The sequence below is a fragment of the Choloepus didactylus genome, chromosome 3 (genome assembly GCF_015220235.1).
Source record: "Choloepus didactylus isolate mChoDid1 chromosome 3, mChoDid1.pri, whole genome shotgun sequence".
In the NCBI taxonomy this organism is placed as follows: Eukaryota; Metazoa; Chordata; class Mammalia; order Pilosa; family Megalonychidae; genus Choloepus; species Choloepus didactylus.
This window is the reverse complement of record NC_051309.1, coordinates 27,463,733-27,484,654: the sequence shown is the minus strand read 5'-3', so window position 1 is coordinate 27,484,654 and position 20,922 is coordinate 27,463,733. Positions and strand designations below refer to the sequence as shown.

The 20,922-nt window shown below is 38.9% G+C and overlaps 1 protein-coding gene across 1 annotated transcript in view; it reads right to left on the bottom strand.

The window, feature by feature from the left end:
* The window catches only part of TBC1D19 (TBC1 domain family member 19), a 208,704-nt gene extending 204,821 nt beyond the window's left edge, over positions 1–3,883 (bottom strand). The window contains 1 exon segment of the mRNA XM_037829534.1: positions 3,654–3,883. Within this exon segment, the coding sequence (XP_037685462.1) occupies positions 3,654–3,752 (99 nt within the window). The 5' untranslated portion in view covers positions 3,753–3,883.
* Positions 3,884–20,922: the final 17,039 nt, after the last annotated feature.

Below are 20,922 nucleotides of genomic sequence, written 5' to 3'. Positions count from 1 at the left end.
CCCCACAATAACACATTAAAATATCAAATGTCCAGGTTTCAACAAAAGATTACAAAACATACAAAGAAACAGGAAGCGATGGCTCAGACAGAGAATATGAAAGCATTAGAAACCCAGATCAGATCTGGGTTATTAAAGACACACACTTTTAAAAACTGGTCTTAAATATGCTCAAAGAGCTAAAGGAAAATACAGACAAAGAACTAAAGGAAATCAGGAAAACAATAGATGAACACAAAAAGATTATCAATAGAGATGAAAATTATGAAAAGGAACCAAACAGAGCTAAAGACCAAAGTAACAGAAATTAAAAACTCCCTGCTGGGATTCAATAGAATCTGTGAACTTGAAGAAAAAACTACTGAAATCATCTAGCCTGAGGACCACAAAGAGGAAAGAATGAAGAAAAGTGAACAGAGCCTGTGAAACCATCAAACATACCAATATACGCATTGTAGGAGTCCCCGGGGAAATAATGACTGAAAACTTCCCAAATTTAACAAAAGAAATGAATATGTACATACAAGATGGTCAACAAACTCCAAGCTGGATAAACCCAAGTAGACCCACGCCACATCATGTTATAATAAAACTGCTGAATGCCAAAGAAAAAGAGAGAATTCTGAAAGCCACAGGAGAGAAGCAATGCTTCACATGCAAGAGAACCTCAATAAGAATATATACTGACTTTTCATTGGAAACCATGGAGGCAAAAAGGCAGTGGGAAAACAAATTTAAAATGGTGAAAGCAAAAAAATTGCCAACCAAGAATTCTATTTCTGGCAAAACTGCCTTTTCAAAATGATGAAGGGATTAAGGCATTCCTAGATAAGCAAAAGCTGAGGAAATCTGTCACCACTAGACTAGCCCTATAAGAGATGTTAAGGGGAGTTCTACAATTTGAAAGGGAAGGACATTAGATAACTGATTGAAGCCACATGAAAAAATAAAAATATCCAGTAAAGATAAGGGCATGGGTAAATATAATTACCAATACTATTGTATTTTTTATTTCTAACTTCACTTTTAACTTTCTACAGGAGCTAAAAAGGAAATGCACAAAATATAAAGATAAATTAATGATTTTGGAATCATATAAATATGCAATTTGTGACAAGAACTTCCTAATGGTGGGGGATGGAGGTATATAGGAACATAGTTTATGTATGTTGTTGGTATCAAAGCAAAGAAATTGCTATACATTTGGGATGTAAAATTTAAGTTGCTAAATAACTGTGGTATATACATATGATGGAATAGTATGCGGCTGTAAGACAGAATGAGGTTAGGATGCTTGCAACTACGTGGAAGACTCTTGAGGACATTATGTTGAGCAAAATAAACCAGAAACAAAAGGACAAATATTGTATAGTCTCATTAATATGAACTAACTTCAATGAGCAAACCCTGGGAGTTAAATTTGAGAGTATCAGGAGATAGAAAGAGGGTAGGGATTGGGCAAATGATGCTTAAGGAGTACAGAATGTTTAATAAGGTTGATTGTAAATGTTCAGAAATAGATAGCACAATACTGTGTGATGGCAGCACAATACTGTAAGTGCAATTAACAATGTTGAGTGTGAGTACGGCTGAAAGAGGAAGGCTAGGGTTGTGTATGTCACCAAAAGGAAAGCTAGAGGATAAAAAGTGGGACTGTATAACTTAGCAAAACCTAGAGTGGATGACGATGATGGTTAATGATACAAATATAAGAAAGTTCTTACAGGGACCAGAACATACATCACTATTACAAGATGTTAATAATAGGGTGGTATATGGGAAAAAAACACAAGTAATGCAAATTAAGGTCCACAGTTAATAGTAGCATTGTAATATTCTTTCATTAATTATAACAAATGCACTATAGCAAAGCTAAAGGCCAATAATAGAGGGATATAGGGATATGGGACTTTTTTTCCCAGAATAAATTAGAATGTTCTCCTACTGATTGTGGTGGTGAAAGCACAACTATGTGATTATACCAAGAGCCAGTGATCGTACACTTAAGATGGATTGTAAGGTGTGTGAATAAAACTATTTTTTTAAAAAAAAGACACTATCAATTTCCCGTCTAGAAATTGAAAAAAATAAAAAGACAAAAATTTCACATCTTTCTAAATTCTATAATCCATAAAGATATCATTATTCAGAGAAGATTATTGATATAGCTAAGCACTGTTTTAGTCATATAATTAACCACAGCTTTCTCCTGTTTCAGAGATTTAATAAACACTGAACCTTGAGTCACTAAAAAAATAAAAATAAAGATGAAACTGACCTTAAAAAAAGAACTTAAGCCCCATGGTGACCACAAAGAAAATATAAGAGAATATACAAACTCATAGAGTCAGAAAGTAGAATACAAGTTAACAGTGGTGGGAAGAAGGAGCAATGCGGAGTTAATGCAAAATGGGTATGGGGTTTGTTTGGGGTGAAGCGAAAGTTCTAGTAAAGGCTGGTGGTGATGGTACAGCAACATCCTAAATATGATTAATCCCACTGAATGGTATGCATAGGAGCAGTTGGAATGGGAAGATTCATGTTGTACATATGTTTCCTTAAGTAAAAAAGAAAGAAGGATAAAGAGATTATGACAATTAAATATAATACATGATACTGGATGTAATACATCATACTGGGATCAAAGACTGGAAGAGAAAAGGTTCAAAAGGATGATACTGAGACTTAAAAACTGGAATACAGAATTCAGCATTATAACAATATTAAATTTCTTGAACTTGATAGCTGGACTTAAGGTGATTGCATAAGTAAATATTCTTGTTTGTAGCAAACATACATGGAAGTATTATGTGTTCAAGGATTATGATTTGGCAACCTGCTCTCAAATGTTCAGCAAGTAGACAGATTAGATAGATAGATAGATAGATAGATACACAAAGGAAGAATGATAAGACAAAGGAAAGGAAAATGTTAACACTGGGAGATCTGGGTATTTAGGGGGGTGGGGCTATGTTGGAGTTCTTGTATGAGGTTTGTAGTTTATTCTTGCAACTGCCCTGTACAAAACTGTTTTTTTTTTGTTTTGTTTTGTTTTTTTAAGGAATAGAACTACTGAATTACACAACTACGTGGATGAATCTCAAACATACTATGCTAAGTGACAGAAACCAGGCACCAAAGTCTACATACTATATGATTCTATTAATATATTTACAACAGGCAAAGATCTCCTGTGCATCCCTAGTGCCTACCACATTAGAAAGCACTCAATAAATGCTGAGTGGACTAATAGAGAAGGAATCATTGCAGAAGGGGCAAGAAGGTGAGAGACTGAAATGGAAGCAAAAAGGTACCCTGTGCGCCCACACCCACTCACAGGACGGAAAAGGTGAAGGGAGGTGTGGTTTCAAGCTACCTTCGCTGAGTCCCGCAGCTTAAAAAAAACTGACCTATAAATAAGTGCAGGAATAGATAAATGCGCCCCATCCCACCCTTCCTTTAAAATTCTAGTCAGCCCACGCCTAAGGCTGAACAAGCGGGGCTTGCACCTCTAAGGGAGGTTCTTCCTTGCACCGCAGCGGAGCTGGAGAGACCAGAGGCAAACTGCGGCTCAGGTTCGGGGAGTGCAGAAAGAGACGCGGTAACATCGCGGCCCCGCCCGTCTCCCTCCCTTCCCACTCGGCCTCACTTACCCAGGCCTGCCTCTCCAGCTGAGCGTACAAATTGGAGCCTTTGAGCTTTTGGACTATCTGGGCAATAATGAGAGACAGATCGGATTCCTCCTGCAACATTTCCCCTGCCCTAGCCCGCCAAACCGCGGGTACAGGCCGCCAGCGCGGAAAGAACAAGCTCTGGGGTCCCACTCAGGACCGGTGACACTTCTCCGGACCCTTATTACGCTAGGACGCCTCCAGCGGGCGTTACCAAGCAACTGCCGGGCCGTGCGTCCGTCGCTTTCTGATCCCCCCCTGCTTTTGGAAGCCCCAGCACCTGAGTTCCGCAGGCGGAAAACAACAATGCTGCGGGGGTAGCATTTTATTCTGTTGTTCAGCTTAGTCTGTGGTTAAAAGTTGAACAGAGGAGTTCTTTCCTCCAGAGCCACAGCGCCTGTGGTGAACGAGGGGAACCCAGACAGTTGGAGATTTTTGTGTTTCACTATGAAGGATCATTCCTCTTCTCCCTCTCAACCTCTGCAGAAACAGTTCTGTACACAAAATGATACAGCAAATTGCACCCAAGAATATTCAGGTTTCACGTTCAAGGCTCTGACCACTAGCTGTGTGACCTTGGACAAGGTGCTTAAATTTCAGAACTCAGTTTCCGCCTCTGTAAAATAATACCCAGTTCACAGGTTGTTGTGATGACTAGATGAATTAACAATCGTGAAGGTGTGTAACACTGTACATAGCACTCCACTTTATGTCCCTTCTCTGTTTCTTGTATTTCCTGGAGTCCTATACCAGGAGTAAATAGACAACAGATACATTTACAGAAGTAAATGATACATAGGTTTTCTGAGAAGCATGGACAATTCAAGGATGAATAAGGCCTTGTCCCAGTCTGCAAGGAATGTGCAATCTGCATTACTTTTCTTCAGTTTAATCACTCATTCATTCATTTGTTCATAATTCATTCAGCTTTCAATTTACTGAACATTTATGTACAAGGAACTGTGTGAGCACAAAGGTGAGTAAAACATGGTTATTGCCTGGTTTAAGAATATATATCTTTGATATAAGGAAATATATCAGAGATTTTTAGGAGAACCAGAAGAGGCTGATTTTATTTATTGTATAACATCCCCAAAGGAAAGCAGCTGGAAAGAGGCCTAAGGAATAATACAAGAGTTATTTCTCAAATGTGGGTGTGCATATATTTTAAGCAAAGCAAGATAACACACCAATATGGCTGTAAAAAGTACCCTAGGCTAATTACAGTAAACTTTAATGTGCATAGGAACCATCTGGGATCTTGCTAAATTGAATACAAACTCTGATTCAATAGGTCTCTGGTGGGACCTGATAGTCTGTATTTCTGACAAGCTCCCAAGTGATTGTGATGCTGATGGGATGATCCCAAAGGTACACTGTAGGAAGAGAGCTGGGATTTATTCTGACTTCATGTACAGTGATTTTTCTTCTGTGCCATAGCTTTATCTTCTTTCTCTTCAATGCTCTATGGCCCTTCTTGTAAGAAAGGAATAAGTTTAGCTTTCACATAGAGACAGCATGGAATAAGGGAAATGGAGGCAAAACCAGTTTAAACAAGCCACAAAATAAAGAGAAGAAAGAGAGAATCTGCCTGCTTCTTATATGGAAAAGTAACCATAGTTACTGGAATGTAAAGAGTTATGAGGTAAAATCAGAGGCGAGAACTCACCAAAAAAAAAAAAAATTGGGGGGATAGTCTGATCAGTTCAAAATCTCAATACTGAGCTAGTTGGCTCTCTCGGATAGGCTGTACAAATTAAAATCTCAAAAGATGAATTAGTTAGTGTTCTTGGATAGGCTGTAACCTCTGTAGTACCCAGTCAATGGGGAAGCAGGGGAGGGACCTGAGAATTAGGAGTAGGAGATTTAAAGATTGCCATTCTCTTCCTCTGGCGCGCCAGCCTACCACGTGTTTGGCTGGACGCCCTATCTTGCAAGATCGTAAATAAATTCTGAATAGGAAAGGACTAGAGTAGATAAACAATAGGAATCTAAAGGACCAGAGCTCTGGCATCTCTGACCTGTGTAACAGCACCTTTTGAAATATTTTGATGGTAAATACAGATTCCAAATAGCCCATTTGGTCAGTTTTATTTATTAAACCAACTCTGAAAAGGGGCATACAGGAAAAAACAAAGCACTCAAAACAAAAAAATGACAGACTCTGTTCTAGTTTGCTAATGCTGCTGGAATGCAAAACACCAGAAATGGAATGGCTTATATAAAAGGGAGGATATTTGGTTACACAGTTACAGTCTTAAGGCCATAAAGTGTCCATCAACAAAGAGTACCTTCGCTGGAGAAAGGCCACTGGCATCCGGAAAACCTCTGTTAGCTGGGAAGGCATGTGGCTGGCGTCTGCTTGCTTCCAGATTGCATTTCAAAATGGCATTCTCCAAAATGCCTGCATCAGCTTCCAATGGCCATCTTCAAAATGTCTCTCAGCTCCAGCAAGCTATGAGCTGCTTCTGTCTGAGCTTATATAGTGCTCCAGTAACCTAAACAAGGCCCATGCTCAATGGGTGGGGCCATGCCTCCAAGGAAATTATCCAATCAGAGTTATCACCTACAGTTGGGTGGGTCACATCTCCATGGACACTGAACCAATAGGTTCCAACCCAACCCACACTAATATGTCTGCCCCCACAAGAATGCATTAAAGAATATGGCTTTTTCTGGGGGACATAAGTATACAAACCAGGACAGACTTTCTACAAAACAAATAAATTCTCCACAAAACATTCTCCCACAATTTAGAATTTCTTAAATCTGCCAGTGAGTAGCTCTCCTCAACTCTTTACAAACCCTCCATTTCCATACCACCTCACCCACCCATGAATCTCCGCAACAAACCTCACTTGAACAAAAAAAGGAAAAGGAAACTCTGGTGACAGTTCTTTTGAGATTGCAAAGGGTGGGGTGAACAATAGCTAAAGAGATAAGTGTACTTAGGTTGAGAATGTTGGAAATAAAGCGGTACCTTTAAGGGAATAAACACTCACTCGGTTCTGCAGGAGAAAAGAATTTATTTACGATCTTGCAAGATAGGGCGTCCAGCCAAACACGTGGTAGGCTGGCGCGCCAGAGGAAGAGAATGGCAATCTTTAAATCTCTTGCTCCTAATTCTCAGGTCCCTCCCCTACTTCCCCATTGACTGGGTACTACAGAGGTTACAGCCTATCCAAGAACACTAACTAATTCATCTTTTGAGATTTTAATTTGTACAGCCTATCCGAGAGAGCCAACTAGCTCAGTATTGAGATTTTGAACTGATCAGACTATCCCCCCAATTTTTTTTTTTTTTTTGGTGAGTTCTCGCCTCTGATTTTACCTCATAACTCTTTACATTCCAGTAACTATGGTTGCTTTTCCATATAAGAAGCAGGCAGATTCTCTCTTTCTTCTCTTTATTTTGTGGCTTGTTTAAACTGGTTTTGCCTCCATTTCCCTTATTCCATGCTGTCTCTATGTGAAAGCTAAACTTATTCCTTTCTTACAAGAAGGGCCATAGAGCATTGAAGAGAAAGAAGATAAAGCTATGGCACAGAAGAAAAATCACTATACATGAAGTCAGAATAAATCCCAGCTCTCTTCCTACAGTGTACCTTTGGGATTGCATGAGCCCCTTTCCCAGTCAGAGCTTCAACTTTTTCATCCATCTTCAGGGAAATTGTAAGGAGCAAATCTCACTACCTATTTTTTAAAATTGAAATAATTAAATAAAAATATTGTCCAGTTGCATTGACAAGGGAATGGAAACTAAATAAACATTGCAATGTATGTGCAAATACCCAGCACCATTCTTCATACATATAGACGATGAAAATAGTTTTTTAAAGGAGAGAACAATTTGTAGTCTTAAAGCAGTAATTAAGAAGTTTCAATTAGATTTTGAAGGCATGCCAAGCAAAAAAAAAAAAAAAAAAGTCTTATTCCTAATATTTTTGAAGGCATGCCCAAGCAAAAAAAAAAAAATCTTAATCTAATATGCATAGAAGCAGGTGATTCAGAGTATAATTCAATTCATGAAAGTTCTCTGCTCCCTTTTCCCAATTCAATTTAGAAAAACTTTTCAGAACACTTGCTCTGTGTTAGGAATGGCAGAGAATACAAAGACGACTAAGAAACGGTCCCTTCTCTCAAGAAAGTAATCCCAAAGGAGTGATAAAGCCAGTACACAAAGAACTGTAATGATATACAGACTCCTTAAACCTTCTACATGTATCTGGAAAATTTATTACTTTGAAGTCATTGTCCCATAAGAAACTGAAGGTGTAGAGTTCCATCTCCAAACCACAAGGGGGACTTTACCTTGAAAAGTCCTTAATCTCCCCAGGGTGAGTGGGGATTGGGAAAGTACTCTATTTCTGACACTGCAGAGTGAAATATGACCCAGCCTAACAGATTAATAGTGAGAGACACCCAATCTCTTCTGAGTGATTCAGTAGTTAAACTATAAAAACAGACACAAAAGTAACATATGTGCAGAGAGAATTCTTAAAATTCCCTCAAATTCAGCAAAGAGACACTTCAGGCTCTAAGTGGTGGGAAACTGTGTGACTTAATGTGCAGGGCTCTGGGCCCAACCTTTCTCAGATCTGCTGTACTTCTATCCATTACATATATAACATGCGGTCCAGTTTCACTGGGTGGTTGAAAATCACTGACCAGTGCCTGTTATAAATAAAGATGTGGACGGCATCAGAAACACCTTACCAGCCTAACACAAAAATCGGTATACTTCAGGAATGCACAGCAGCATGCTCTCACTTTGTTCACATGAGCACGGTTTGCATAAATCGGCAATCCACAAGGAAAAGTATCTCAGCAGCTGTTTTACAAGGAGACAATGATTTTAGCATGCTGTATCTGCAGAATACATTGAACTATATGTTGTCAGGAATTTCCTTAGAATAAATAATAATTGCTATGTGTGACGTGTGCATTGCAAATGTCACGGGCTTCACTGTCTCTGAAACAAATGAGTTTATATTAATATCAATTACCTGACTGTCATTGGATGGTTAGCCCCTACAGGACCTCAGGGCCATCTTCAAAGTCTCTTTCTGTTAATTCTGGGAGTCCCCAAGAAGTTGCATGATGTGCTCAGGAAAAAGCCTGCTCATGATCTCCTACTCTGCCTCCTCAGTGATGTCTGATGCCACAAAGTCACTGGAGGTGAGAGTGTCTCCCATCTCCACAGTCTTGCCGGCTGTGGCCACTGTGAAAACAGTGTTCCCTGTCCAGGGTGCTGCTTCTTGCCTCCCCCTCCCCAAGCTGCAAAACCCAAGAGACAGTGAGTAATGCAGCAGCCCTTTCTTTTACCTCACAGTGGCACAGTCTATTCTGCACAGAAATGAGAAGAATGTCCTCTCCCCATCTCTGGAATTGCTTTGTCACACAGACCCCAAAGCAGCATTGCTTAAACTCCGAGTCTCACAAAACCCTCCAGAAAAAAAGTCCCTTCCAATTCTGCTTGCAACCTCTCTTTACAGAGTGGGCCAGACTTTGTATCTGAGTCCAGGCTGAGTATCAGACCATGCTGTTCTTCATTCCCCCATACTTCATGTCTCTAGCCCCAAGTGATTGTGCACAGAAGTTTACCTTTAAGGCTAATACTTGAGAACAGGGAGTACTGGGCTACTGGCTCCATGAGTAATTTTAGGGACCATGTTGACTTCATGTCAAATCTAAAACTCACAGGAGGAAATCCAACTAATAGTGGTTTAAATCATAGGATATTTTTTATTATCAACGAGTCTGGAGGAGGGTCCCAAGGTTGGTTCATCATCTCAATAACATCATCAAGAATCCAAGGTCTTTCCTTCTTTTCCATTCTGCCATCCTTGGCGTGTTGGCTTTCACCCTCCAGCTAGTTGTCTTGGTCTCAAGATGGCTGCCACAGTTCCAAATATCACGTCCTCCTACCACATGGAAGGAGGAAGGGAGCAGAATAAAGGAGCCCTTCCTTTTTTGAGGAAAGAATATTTCCCAAGAAGCCCCAAAGATTTCCCCATACCTCTTATTGCCTAAAACTGTGTCACATGACCATCCCTAGCTACAAGGGAGTCTGGGAAGAGATGATCTGGCATCTTAGCCTTAAGCCTGGGAGAAGGATGAAGGGGGAGGAAATGGCTGGTTATTTCTACCATATTGTCCAAAATGACCTCTGTGCAAGAGTGGTACTGTGCCATGGAGGCTAGTGAATGAGTAGCCCAGGCTGACATTTTGGGCCAATCAGATCACAAATAAATTAAACTACTTAGCATCTGGCAATATCCGAATCACTTACCAGTCACATAGAGTTGGTTGTATGCAGTTCAGGACCCAGAATCTCAATTAGAGTAATTGTCAGTGTGGCATTTTCTCAGCGTGATGCTGACATTTTAAACCCAATAATGAATAAGATTGACCCATCACAAAATAAGGTCTATGAGCAAAAGACTTATGACAAGAGCAGAACGTTTTCAAATGTTATGTTAAAAAAAATAAAAGAGAGATACAGAAACTGGTGATTTGTGAAGCAAACAGCTTGTTCATAAATCACTTTTGACTAAGGCTACTCTCTGTCTAGTTATGCAGACAGAACTGAGCACTGGAAATAGCCTATTCTCTAAAACAATCTGTTCTGCTAGTGCAAGAAGAGGGTTTACTGGTAAAAAAAGAAGTTTCAGTTGCTCCAGGCATTTCCTATAGGTTTCAGGTTCACAGTAGAGCAAAAGCCACCTGGATAATTTACTCCTCAATTCTCTGATCACTGCTGTGCTTTCTCGCCTCCTCCAAACAACATCCAAGAAACACATACACACACATACATACACACATTTACACTCCAAAAGGTTTCAGGTTTTATTGTATTTATGATTTTATACGGGCTTTCCCGTGTAGCCTCTTTGGGAACTTACCATCTGCCTTTTTTTTTTTGCTTTCAGTTTCTTTGAAAGCATAGCAACACTTTCAAGGCAAATATATAGATGAAAATTGGACAACTATGTAATTAAGTAATTGAGGTCAAATTTCAGATTGCAGTTGGGCCTGTCCCATCCATTGTGGAAGTTAACAAGTTCTCTAGATTGATGCAGATGGGGAATTCGAACTATGTATACCAGAAAAACATGTTCTTAAACTTAATCCATGCCTGTGAGTGTGAACCTAGTAGGGCCTTTTGATGAGGTTACTTCAGTTAAGGTGTGGCCCAACCTAATCAGGATGGGTCTTAATCCTATTACTGAATTCCTTTATAAGCAGAATGAAATTCAGACAGATAGAGAGAAAGCCATAGGAAGCAAGATGCTGAACATCAGTGGGACCCAGAAAAGACAGAAGAGACCCGGAGAGGCCACCATATGCATTGCCATGTGATAGAGGAGCCCAGGACCAAGGATCCCTGGCAGCCACTCCAGAATGCCAGTCTTCAGGATGAAAGCATCGCCTTAATGACACCTTGATTTGGGTTCCTTTTAGCCTCAAAACTATTGTTTAAGCCAACCCACTGCATGGTATTTGCTTGACAAGTCAAGAAAACTAGAACATAGGCTTAGGAAGAAGACCAAACACCATTTGTCAGAGGCCCAGTTACCAGTGAGTAGAACCAGTGAGGGGGCAAATCATAGAACTCTAGTGCTCAACCAGCAGGCCACCTCAGGAGCCATCAGCAAGAGGAGGTCTTGGGGCAGGACCAAAAGGACTGTTACCAGGACTATAGCCATAGACAAGGAAGTGCAGTTGAAGGAGCAAGGCCATGGGTCCCAAAACGAGAAGCCTTTCAAAGGGAGAAGACTTTCAAATGGGAAATTGAATTAAATGTTTGATTCAGAGAGGAAAACAGAGGGGAAAAACCAAAGACTGCCTCAGAACAATGTTTCTCAGGTATAGCTCAAAATTTCCTTGTGTTCTCATACTTTATCTCATGAGACTATGTGTCTATTCTGTAAATGCTTGTGTTTTATTTCATTTTTTTAATTAGAGAAGTTGTGAATTTACAGAACAACCATGCATAAAATACAGGATTCTCATACCCCACCCCACCACCAACACCTTGCATTGGTGTGGAACATTTATTACAATTGATGACAGCACTTTTTTATACTTGTATTATTTTTTTTAACAGTAATTACCTGTTACAACTGATGAAAGATTATTAAAATAGTACTATTAACTATGGTCCATAGTGTACAATTAAGTGTATTTTTTCCCATGTACCACCCTATGATTAACACCTTGTTTTAGTATCATACATTTGTTATAATTCATGAAAGAACATTCTTATACTTGTACTATTAACTATAGTCCATCGTCTACAATAGGGTTCACTATGTTGTACAGTCCTATGTTCTATCTTTTAATTTTTATTCCGGTAACATATACAACCTAAAGTTTCCCCTTGTAATCACATTCACCTGTATACTTCAGTGCTGTTAATTACACTCATAATATTGTGTTACCATCACCACCAACCAACTCCAAACCTTTACAATCAACCTAAATAGAAATTCTGTACAAACTAAGCACCAACTCCCCATTCTCTAAACCTAATGTATCCCTTTATAACCTATAATCAAGATTCTAATTCTATGAATTTGCTTATTATAATTAGTTCATATCGGTGAGATCGTACAATATTTGTCCTTTTGTGTCTGGCTATTTCACTCAGCATAATATCCTCAAGGTTCATCCATGTTGTATGCACCAGGACTTAAGTCCTTTTTTTTTTAGCAGTTTTATTCACACACCATACAATCCATCCGGTACAATCAAGGGGCTGTTGGTATAATCACATAGTTATGCATTCACCACTACAGTCAATATGAAGACATTCTCATTTCTTCTGAAGAAAAAAATCCCATATTCTTTATATCCCCCAGTGGTTGACATTTAGCTTTGGTATAGTGCCTTTGTTACAATTAATGAAAGAATATTACAATGTTACTGTTAACTATAGAGCTTAGTTTCCATTAATTGTATTGTTGCCATATATCATTCCATTTTTAACACCTTGTAATAGTGACATGTTTGTTCAAGTTCATGTAGGAACTTTCTTATATTTATACAAAATTAACCACCATCATTGTCCACTCTAGGTTTCACTAAGTTACACAGTCCCAGTTTTTATCCTCTAGCTTTCCTTCTGGTGACATACAAGACTCTAGCCCTCCTCTTTCAACCATACTCATACACAGCTTTGTTAATTACACTTACGGTATTGTGCGACCATTACACAATGATGTGGTATACATTTCTGAACCTTTGCAATCAACCTTATTGAACACTCTGTACTCCTTAAGCATCAATTGACCAATCTCTTCCCTCTTTCGTTCTCCTGATAACCTATGCCCTCAAATTTAACTCTCAGAGTTTGCTCATTAAATTTAATTCATATTAGTGAGACCATACTCACTTTGTCCTTTGTTTCTGGTTTATTTTGCTCAACATAATGTCCCCAAGTTTCATTGACATCATTGCATACACCAGGACTTCATTCCTTCCTGCAGCCACACAGCACCTATGACAATATATGTATACACCACGGTTCACCCTTCCGCTATACATTACTAGTGTATAGAAACACCACTGATTTTTGCATATTGACCTTGTACCTTGCCCCTTTCCTGATTTTGTTTATTAGCTCTAGTAGCTTTGTTGTTAATTATTTAGGACTTTCTATGTACAGGATCATGTCATCCAAAAATAGTGCAAGTTTTACTTCTTCCTTTCCAATTTGGGTACATTTTATTTCTTTTCCTTGCCTAACTACTCTTTCTAGAACTTCCAGTACAATGTTGAATAACAGTGGTGACAGTGGGCATCTCTGTCTTGTCCCAAATCTTAGAAAAAAATCTTTCAGTCTTTCACCATTTTTAGTGTTATTTATTTGCACCTTCTCTCTCTCTCTCTCTCTCTCTTTTTTTTTTTTTTTTTTTTTTTTTTTTGGTCAGTCTAGCTGAGTGTTTGTCAATTTTATTGATATATTCAAAGAACCAACTTTTGGTTTGTTAATTCTATCGATTTTTGTTCTTAATGTCATTTATTTCTGCTCTAATCTTTGTTATTTGTTCCATCTGTTTGCTTTTGGATTAACTTTTTGTTCTTTATTTAGTTCTTCCAAGTGTGCTGTTAGGTCTTAGATTGTAGTTCTTTCTTCTTTTTTATGTAGGCATTTAGGGCTATACATTTCCCACTTAGCGCCGCCTTCATCGCATACCATAAATTTTGTTATGTTGTGTTCTCATTTTCACTCATCTCAAGATATTTACTGATTTCTCTTTCTTCTTTGACCCACTGACTAAGAGTGTGTTTTTTCACTTCCATATATTTGTGAATATTCCAACCTTCAGCTTGCTACTGATTTCCAACTTCATTCTATTATGGTCAGAGAAAGCACATTGTATAATTTCAATTTTTTTAGTGTATTGAGAATTGCTTTATGGCCCAACATGTGGTCTATCCATATGAACTTGAGAAGAATGCATATCCTACTGTATTGGGATACAATGTTCTGTATATGTCTGTTAGATCTAGTTCATTTATCATCTTATTCAAGTTCTCTGTTTCCTTATCGATCTTCTGTCTAGATGTTCTATCTATTGATGAGAGTGGTATATTGAAGTCTCCAACTTTCATTGTAAAGGTGTCTACTTCTCCCTTCAGTTTTGCCAGTGTTTGCCTCATGTATTTTGAGGCACCATGGTTGGGTGCATAAATATTCATGATTGTTATTTCTTCCTCGGGGGTTGCCCCTTTTATTAATATATAGTCTTAGAACAGCTTTTGACATGAAGTCTATTTTATCTGAATTTAGTATAGTAACCCCAGGTCTTTTTTGGTTACTATTTGCATGGAATATCTTTTTCCTACTTTTCACTTTCAACCTATTTGTATCTTTGGCTCTAAGGTGAGTCTCTTGTAGATAGCATATGGTGGGATCATGCTTTTTTATCAATTTAATAATTTGTGCCTTTTGATTGGGGAGTCTACATTCAGTGTTGTTACTGTAAAGGCAGTACTTACTTCATCCATTTTGTCCTTTGGTTTTTATGTGTCTTATCTATTTTCTGTCTCTATTTTCCTTTATTACAACCTCCTTTTATGTATAGTTGATCTTTTGTGATATATATCTGATTGATCCCTTTCTCGTTTCTGTTTCTATATATATTTTTGCTGTTGTTGTTTTTTACATTCTACAATATAAATGATCTGTATATTTTTAAAAACTTTCTTTGTGGTCACCCTGGGGTATATATTGCATAACCTACATCTATAACCTACTAATTTGAAAAGGTACCAATTTAGCTCCAATAGCATACATATTCTCTTAATCTTCATTTCTTCACACTGCTCCATGTTACCCTCTCCTGTCTTTTCCTTTCAACCTGCAGAACTCCCATTAGTAATTCTTGCAAGGCAAGCCTTTTGTTGACAAACTCTCTCAGTTTCTGTTTATCTGTGAATATTTTAAACTCTCCCTGATTTTTGAAGAACAGTTTTTCTGGATAAAGAATTTTTGACTGGCCGTTTTTCTTTTTCACCACCTTAAATGTATCGTACCACTGCCTTCTCACCTCCACGTTTTCTGATAAGAAATCGACACTTAGTCTTACTGAGGATCCCTTGTATGTGATACATCCCTTTTCTATTGCCACTTTCAGAATTCTCTCTTTATCTTTGGCATTTGAAATTTTGATTAGCATGTGCTTCAGAGCAGGTGTGCCGGTTTGAATGTATTACGTCCCCCAGAAAAAGCCATATTCTTTGATGCAATCTTGTGGGGCAAGCATAATAGTGGGGATTAAGTTGGACCATTTGGATTAGGTTGCTTGCATGGAGATGTGCCCCACCCAGCTGTGGGTGGTGATTCTGGTGGGATACTCCCATGGAAGCATGGCCCCACCCATTCAGGGTGGGCCTTGATCAGTGGAGCCATATAAATGAGCTGGCTCAAGGAGAGGAAACGGAGTGCAGCTATGAGTGACGTTTTTAAGAGGAGCAAGCTTCCTAGAGAGGAACATCCTGGGAGAAAGCCATTTTGAAACCAGAACTTTGGAGCAGACGCCAGCCATGTGCCCACCCAGCTAACAGAGGTTTTCCGGACGCCATTGGCCATCTCCAGTGAAGGTACCCGATTACTGATGTGTTACCTTGGACGTTTTGTGGCCTTAAGACTGTAACTGTGTAGTGAAATAAACCCTCATTTTATAAAAGCCTATCCATCTCTGGTGTTTTGCATTCTGCAGCATTAGCAAACTAGAACAGCAGGTCTATTAGGATTTATTCTGTTTAGAGTATGTTGCACTTTTTGAACATATACATTTATGTCTTTCATAAGAGTTGGGAAATTTGGGGCCATTATTTCCTCAAATATTCTTTCTGCCCCTTTACCCTTCTCTTCTTCTGGCCACCCATGATGTACATGTTGTGTGCTTCATGCTGTCACTCAAACCCTTGAGACACTGCTCCATTTTTTCTATTCTTTTCTCTATTTGTTCTTCTGACTGTATGATTTTGATTGAGCTGTCTTCCAGTCACTGATTCTTTCTTCCACCTGTTCAAATCTGCTGTTGTATTCCTTTAGTGTATTTTTGATTGCTGCTATTGTGCCTTTCATCCTCATAATTTCTTTTGTTTCTTTTTTATTCTTTCAAATTCTTCTTTATGCTCACACATTGTCTTCTTAATATTCCTTATCACTTTATGCATATTTTCCTTCATCTCCTTGAGTTAATTTAGGAGATTTGTTTGAATTTCTTTGATTAGTTTTTCCAAATTCTGTATCTCCTCTGAATTTTTAATTTTTCCCTTGACTGAGCCATATCTTCCTGTTTCTTACTATGGCTTGTAATTTTTTGCTGATGTCTAGACATCTGATTATCTTGTTGGGTTAACTCTGAAGGTCAATTTCTCCTTTTTGTCTAAAGTTTTACTGTTGATCAGCTTTATTTTAAAGCTCTTCTTTGATCTTGATCCAACTTATTCAGGACCTTTAGAATAGCCTGAGTCTAACTGATCAGATTTTTTCAACTCTTCATCTGATTCTTGTCCTGGGTATGCAGTATAAGTTTTAAGATTGCACTTTTTTGTACTTGTTTCACCTCTAGGAGAAAGCTTCCTTTCCTCTGTTCCTTCTCCAAGTCATCTCTGTTCTGTTTGTTTTTGTGCAGAATTTTCTCACCAGCTCCTATGATGCATTTCAATTTTTTCCCTCACTCAGTACCCTGTTTTCCTTAAAATTTTCAGCTCTGGGACCCTCTAGTCTAACAGCAGTTCAGTTTATCCTCCCCTTCACTTTTCCCTTTTCTGCCTCTGGTTTCTTCCCCATTAGGGTATCCCACCCTGGGGAGCCAGATAGTGTCAATCCAGGAAGGTGGGGCACTCCGAACTGACCATTTTGCATTTAGGGAGTCCTACCAACAGTAACTGGATTTAATGAGTGCACCACTTGGCCACTGCTGCTCTGTTGTAGTTCCCTGCGCCACCCCCAGCAAGGGCAGGGGAGCTTTTGCATGCAGAACTCTTCATCAGCTTGTGTTCTGCCCTGGGTCTCTGCTGGACTTGAGTCCCTGTGCCTGAATACACATGAGGTTCTAACTCACTACTGTGAGTTCCTCTATCTGTGGGAGGGAGGGACCCAGGCTGCTGCCTCTGGAGAACTCCTAAGCTGTGTGTGACCAAGTGAGTGGGAGGGAAGAGGACAAGCTGGTCTGGGATTGAAGTTTCCCACCTGATATTTTTCTCTTTCTTTGATTCAGAGTTTGTGGAGTCCTTCTCCAGTCTCTACCACCCTCCAGAGTTCTAAGCAAGTAGAACTTGTCCTTATATTTTCTGAATCTCTGCAGAGGATTTTCAGGTATGTCTTAAGTCACCATGTTGGGGATGACATCACCCAGCTGTTTATTTTAATATAAAAATGTTTTGTATAATGCAACATCTAGAAAATTAGCATGAAACTTTTATCCTTGGTTGTCAGGACACTCACTGGCCTATAGCTGCATGCCCCCCATGGGACTCATATCTGCAGAGTCAAGTCTAAGCCCTTTAGCTTGGCACCCTGGTCCTTCCTTATATTACTAGCCTCTTCTTCCTCAATTCTACAGCACATATTCTATCTTTCAGCCACTCCAAACAACCAGCATTTACCTGAATACTCCATATTGCTTTACATCTCTGTGCAATAGATGCTTATTCTGCTTGGAATTCCTTTCCCTTTCTTTCTCAGATATTAGTTGCATAGATTGCTCCAAAAATTCCAGCCTTCTGTGGTTGTCCTGTATAACTTTTCCCATAATATTTGTGTCATGAATTGAACCTCCATGTCACATACATTTAAAAGCCCTGCAACCCACCTATAGTTTCAGGAATTCTTAGGGCACCTACAAGACTTCTAGTCAGTCCAGCTCTAAGTTTCTCCTTTCACCAACTTCTTCATCTCTTGTACATACTATCATTTTTTTCAGAGCACATTGCACTGTACAGGAAACCACAGTGATTCTCTCACTTCCTAAAGTGCCTTCAAGACTATTGTATATGTGTGTCTTAGTAAAGGTTTGGGTGAAGCATGTGCCTGAATTACATCACAAGCACTGAGTGAAGTTTTGGGTGAAGCATGTGCCTGAATTACATCACAAGCGCTGAATATTATACATCCCTCGTCTTAGTGACTAATTGTCACACTGAAGGAATTTGTCATCCTCACGCCCTCACCACATCTCCTACTAATCCTTACCTTTACTTTGTTGTTCCAGCTTCCCACCCCCCCCACCTGCTTTCTACCTTGCCTACCTAGTCTCCATTCTTCTAAGAATTATCTTAGGAAAATCTGAACTTGCATTCTTTATTATCTTTACTATTCTACCTCTCATTCCCAGCTCATCTTGGCATACCCTCAGGCCTATATTTGTCACAATCAAAAAGGCCCATACCCCCCTACGTGGGATCAGACACCCAGGGAAGTGAATCTCCCTGGCAACGTGGAATATGACTCCCGGGGAGGAATGTAGACCCGGCATCGTGGGATGGAGAACATCTTCTTGACCAAAAGGGGGATGTGAAAGGAAATGAAATAAGCTTCAGTGGCAGAGAGATTCCAAAACGAGCCGAGAGATCACTCTGGTGGGCACTCTTACGCACACTTTAGACAACCTTTTTTAGGTTCTAAAGAATTGGGGTAGCTGGTGGTGGATACCTGAAACTATTAAACTACAACCCAGAACCCATGAATCTCGAAGGCAGTTGTATAAAAATGTAGCTTATGAGGGGTGACAGTGGGATTGGGAATGCCATAAGGACCAAACTCCACTTTGTCTAGTTTATGGATGGATGTGTAGAAAAGTAGGGGAAGCAAACAAACAGACAAAGGTACCTAGTGTTCTTTTTTACTTCAATTGCTCTTTTTCACTCTAATTATTATTCTTGTTATTTTTGTGTGTGTGCTAATGAAGGTGTCAGGGATTGATTTAGGTGATGAATGTACAACTATGTAATGGTACTGTAAACAATCGAAAGTACAATTTGTTTTGTATGACTGCGTAGTATGTGAATATATCTCAATAAAATGATGATTAAAAAAAAAAAACTAAATGACAAATAGGGTGGGATGGAGGGATGGTTTGGGTGTTCTTTTTTTACTTTTAGTTTTTATTCTTATTCTGATTCTTTCTGATGTAAGGAAAATGTTCAGAAGTAGATTGTGGTGATATATGATCGTACTGTGAACAGTTGATTGTATACCATGGATGACTGTATGGTATGTGAATATATTTCAATAAACCTGAATTTAAAAAAAAAAAAAAAAAAAAAAAAAAAAGGCCCAGAAAGGTGTGGGTTTTTTTAATTTTTAATACATTTTTATTGTGAAATTTAACATATGTGCAGAACAGTGACAACTTTCAAAGTACTATTTAAGAAGTAGTTAGCAAATTTCAAAGAATGTTATGGATTATAGTTCCACAGTTTCAGTTATTTCCTTTTTGTGATGTATAACATATTTACAGAAATGTGATAACTTTCAAAGTATGATTTAACAAGTAGTTATATAGATAATTTCAAATAATGTTACGGGTTACAGTTCCACAGTTTCAGTTATTTCCTTATTGTGAAATACAAGATATATGCAGAAATGTAATGACCTTCAAAGTACAATTTAATGAGTAGCTATAGAGCAAATTTCAAAGAATGTTATGGGTTACTGTCCACCATTTCAGTTATTTCCTTCTAGCTATTCTAATACACTAGCATCTAAATGTATGTATCTAAATGTATCTATATATATCTAAATATAGATAGGTAGATAGATAGATAGATAGATAGATAGATAGATAGATAGATTCAGCATTTGTAATCCTTTGTTAAATCCTATCTTGTCTGTTGCTACCTTTTCCTCTCATTTAATCACTTTCTTGATCTTCAGGGGTGTCTAGGCAGTGACCACCCTAACTTGTTCATATTAAAAAGGGATGTCAACATATTGGCGAAGAAGGCTGCATCTGGTTGATGTTCTTAAAGAGGCTGTTGCCTCTTAAGACTAGTCTGGCATAGGAACACTCTGGTGGATTTAAGTTTCTGAAAAATAAACTTAGAGAAACTTTTATAGAGTCTCAGATAGAGACCTAGGTAATTCAGGACTATTACTGGTTAGGGCTTGGCATTCTGTGGCCATTTGGGATGTCTAGCTGGAGCTAGCGTAAGAGTGACTTCCAGGATAGCCTCTCTATTTGAAATCTCTTGGCCACTGTAACCTTAGTTTGTTACCTTTCTTTTCCCCTTTTGGTCAAGAAGACATTTTCAATCCCTCGATGCCAGGGCCAGGCTCATTCCTGGGAGTTGTGTCCCACATCACCAGGGACATTCATTCCCCTGGGAGTCATGTCCCACATAGTGGGGAGGGTAATGAATTTATTTGCTGAGTTGGGCTTAGAGAGAGAAAGACCACATGTGAGCAAAAAAAGAGGTTCTCTGGAGGTGCCTCCTAGGCATAATTATAAGACAGAAAGGTGTTTTTTGTTGAACAAAATTAGTTCTGTTTCCTTGGAATCTGTTGCAACAATGAAACGCCTCCTTTTCCTCCATCATCATTTCACTCTTATCTTCTTGGATTACTTTCCTTAAGATTCTGCTCATGTGTCGCCAGCCTGTTATTCTGTGGCTTGTATGGAAGAATTAGTGGCTATCCTCAGTCTTCCTTGTCCCTCTCATACAAGGGACAAATCCATCACCAAGTGTTTTTGTTGTTACCTCTCTGTTATCTTTAAACTTTAGCCGC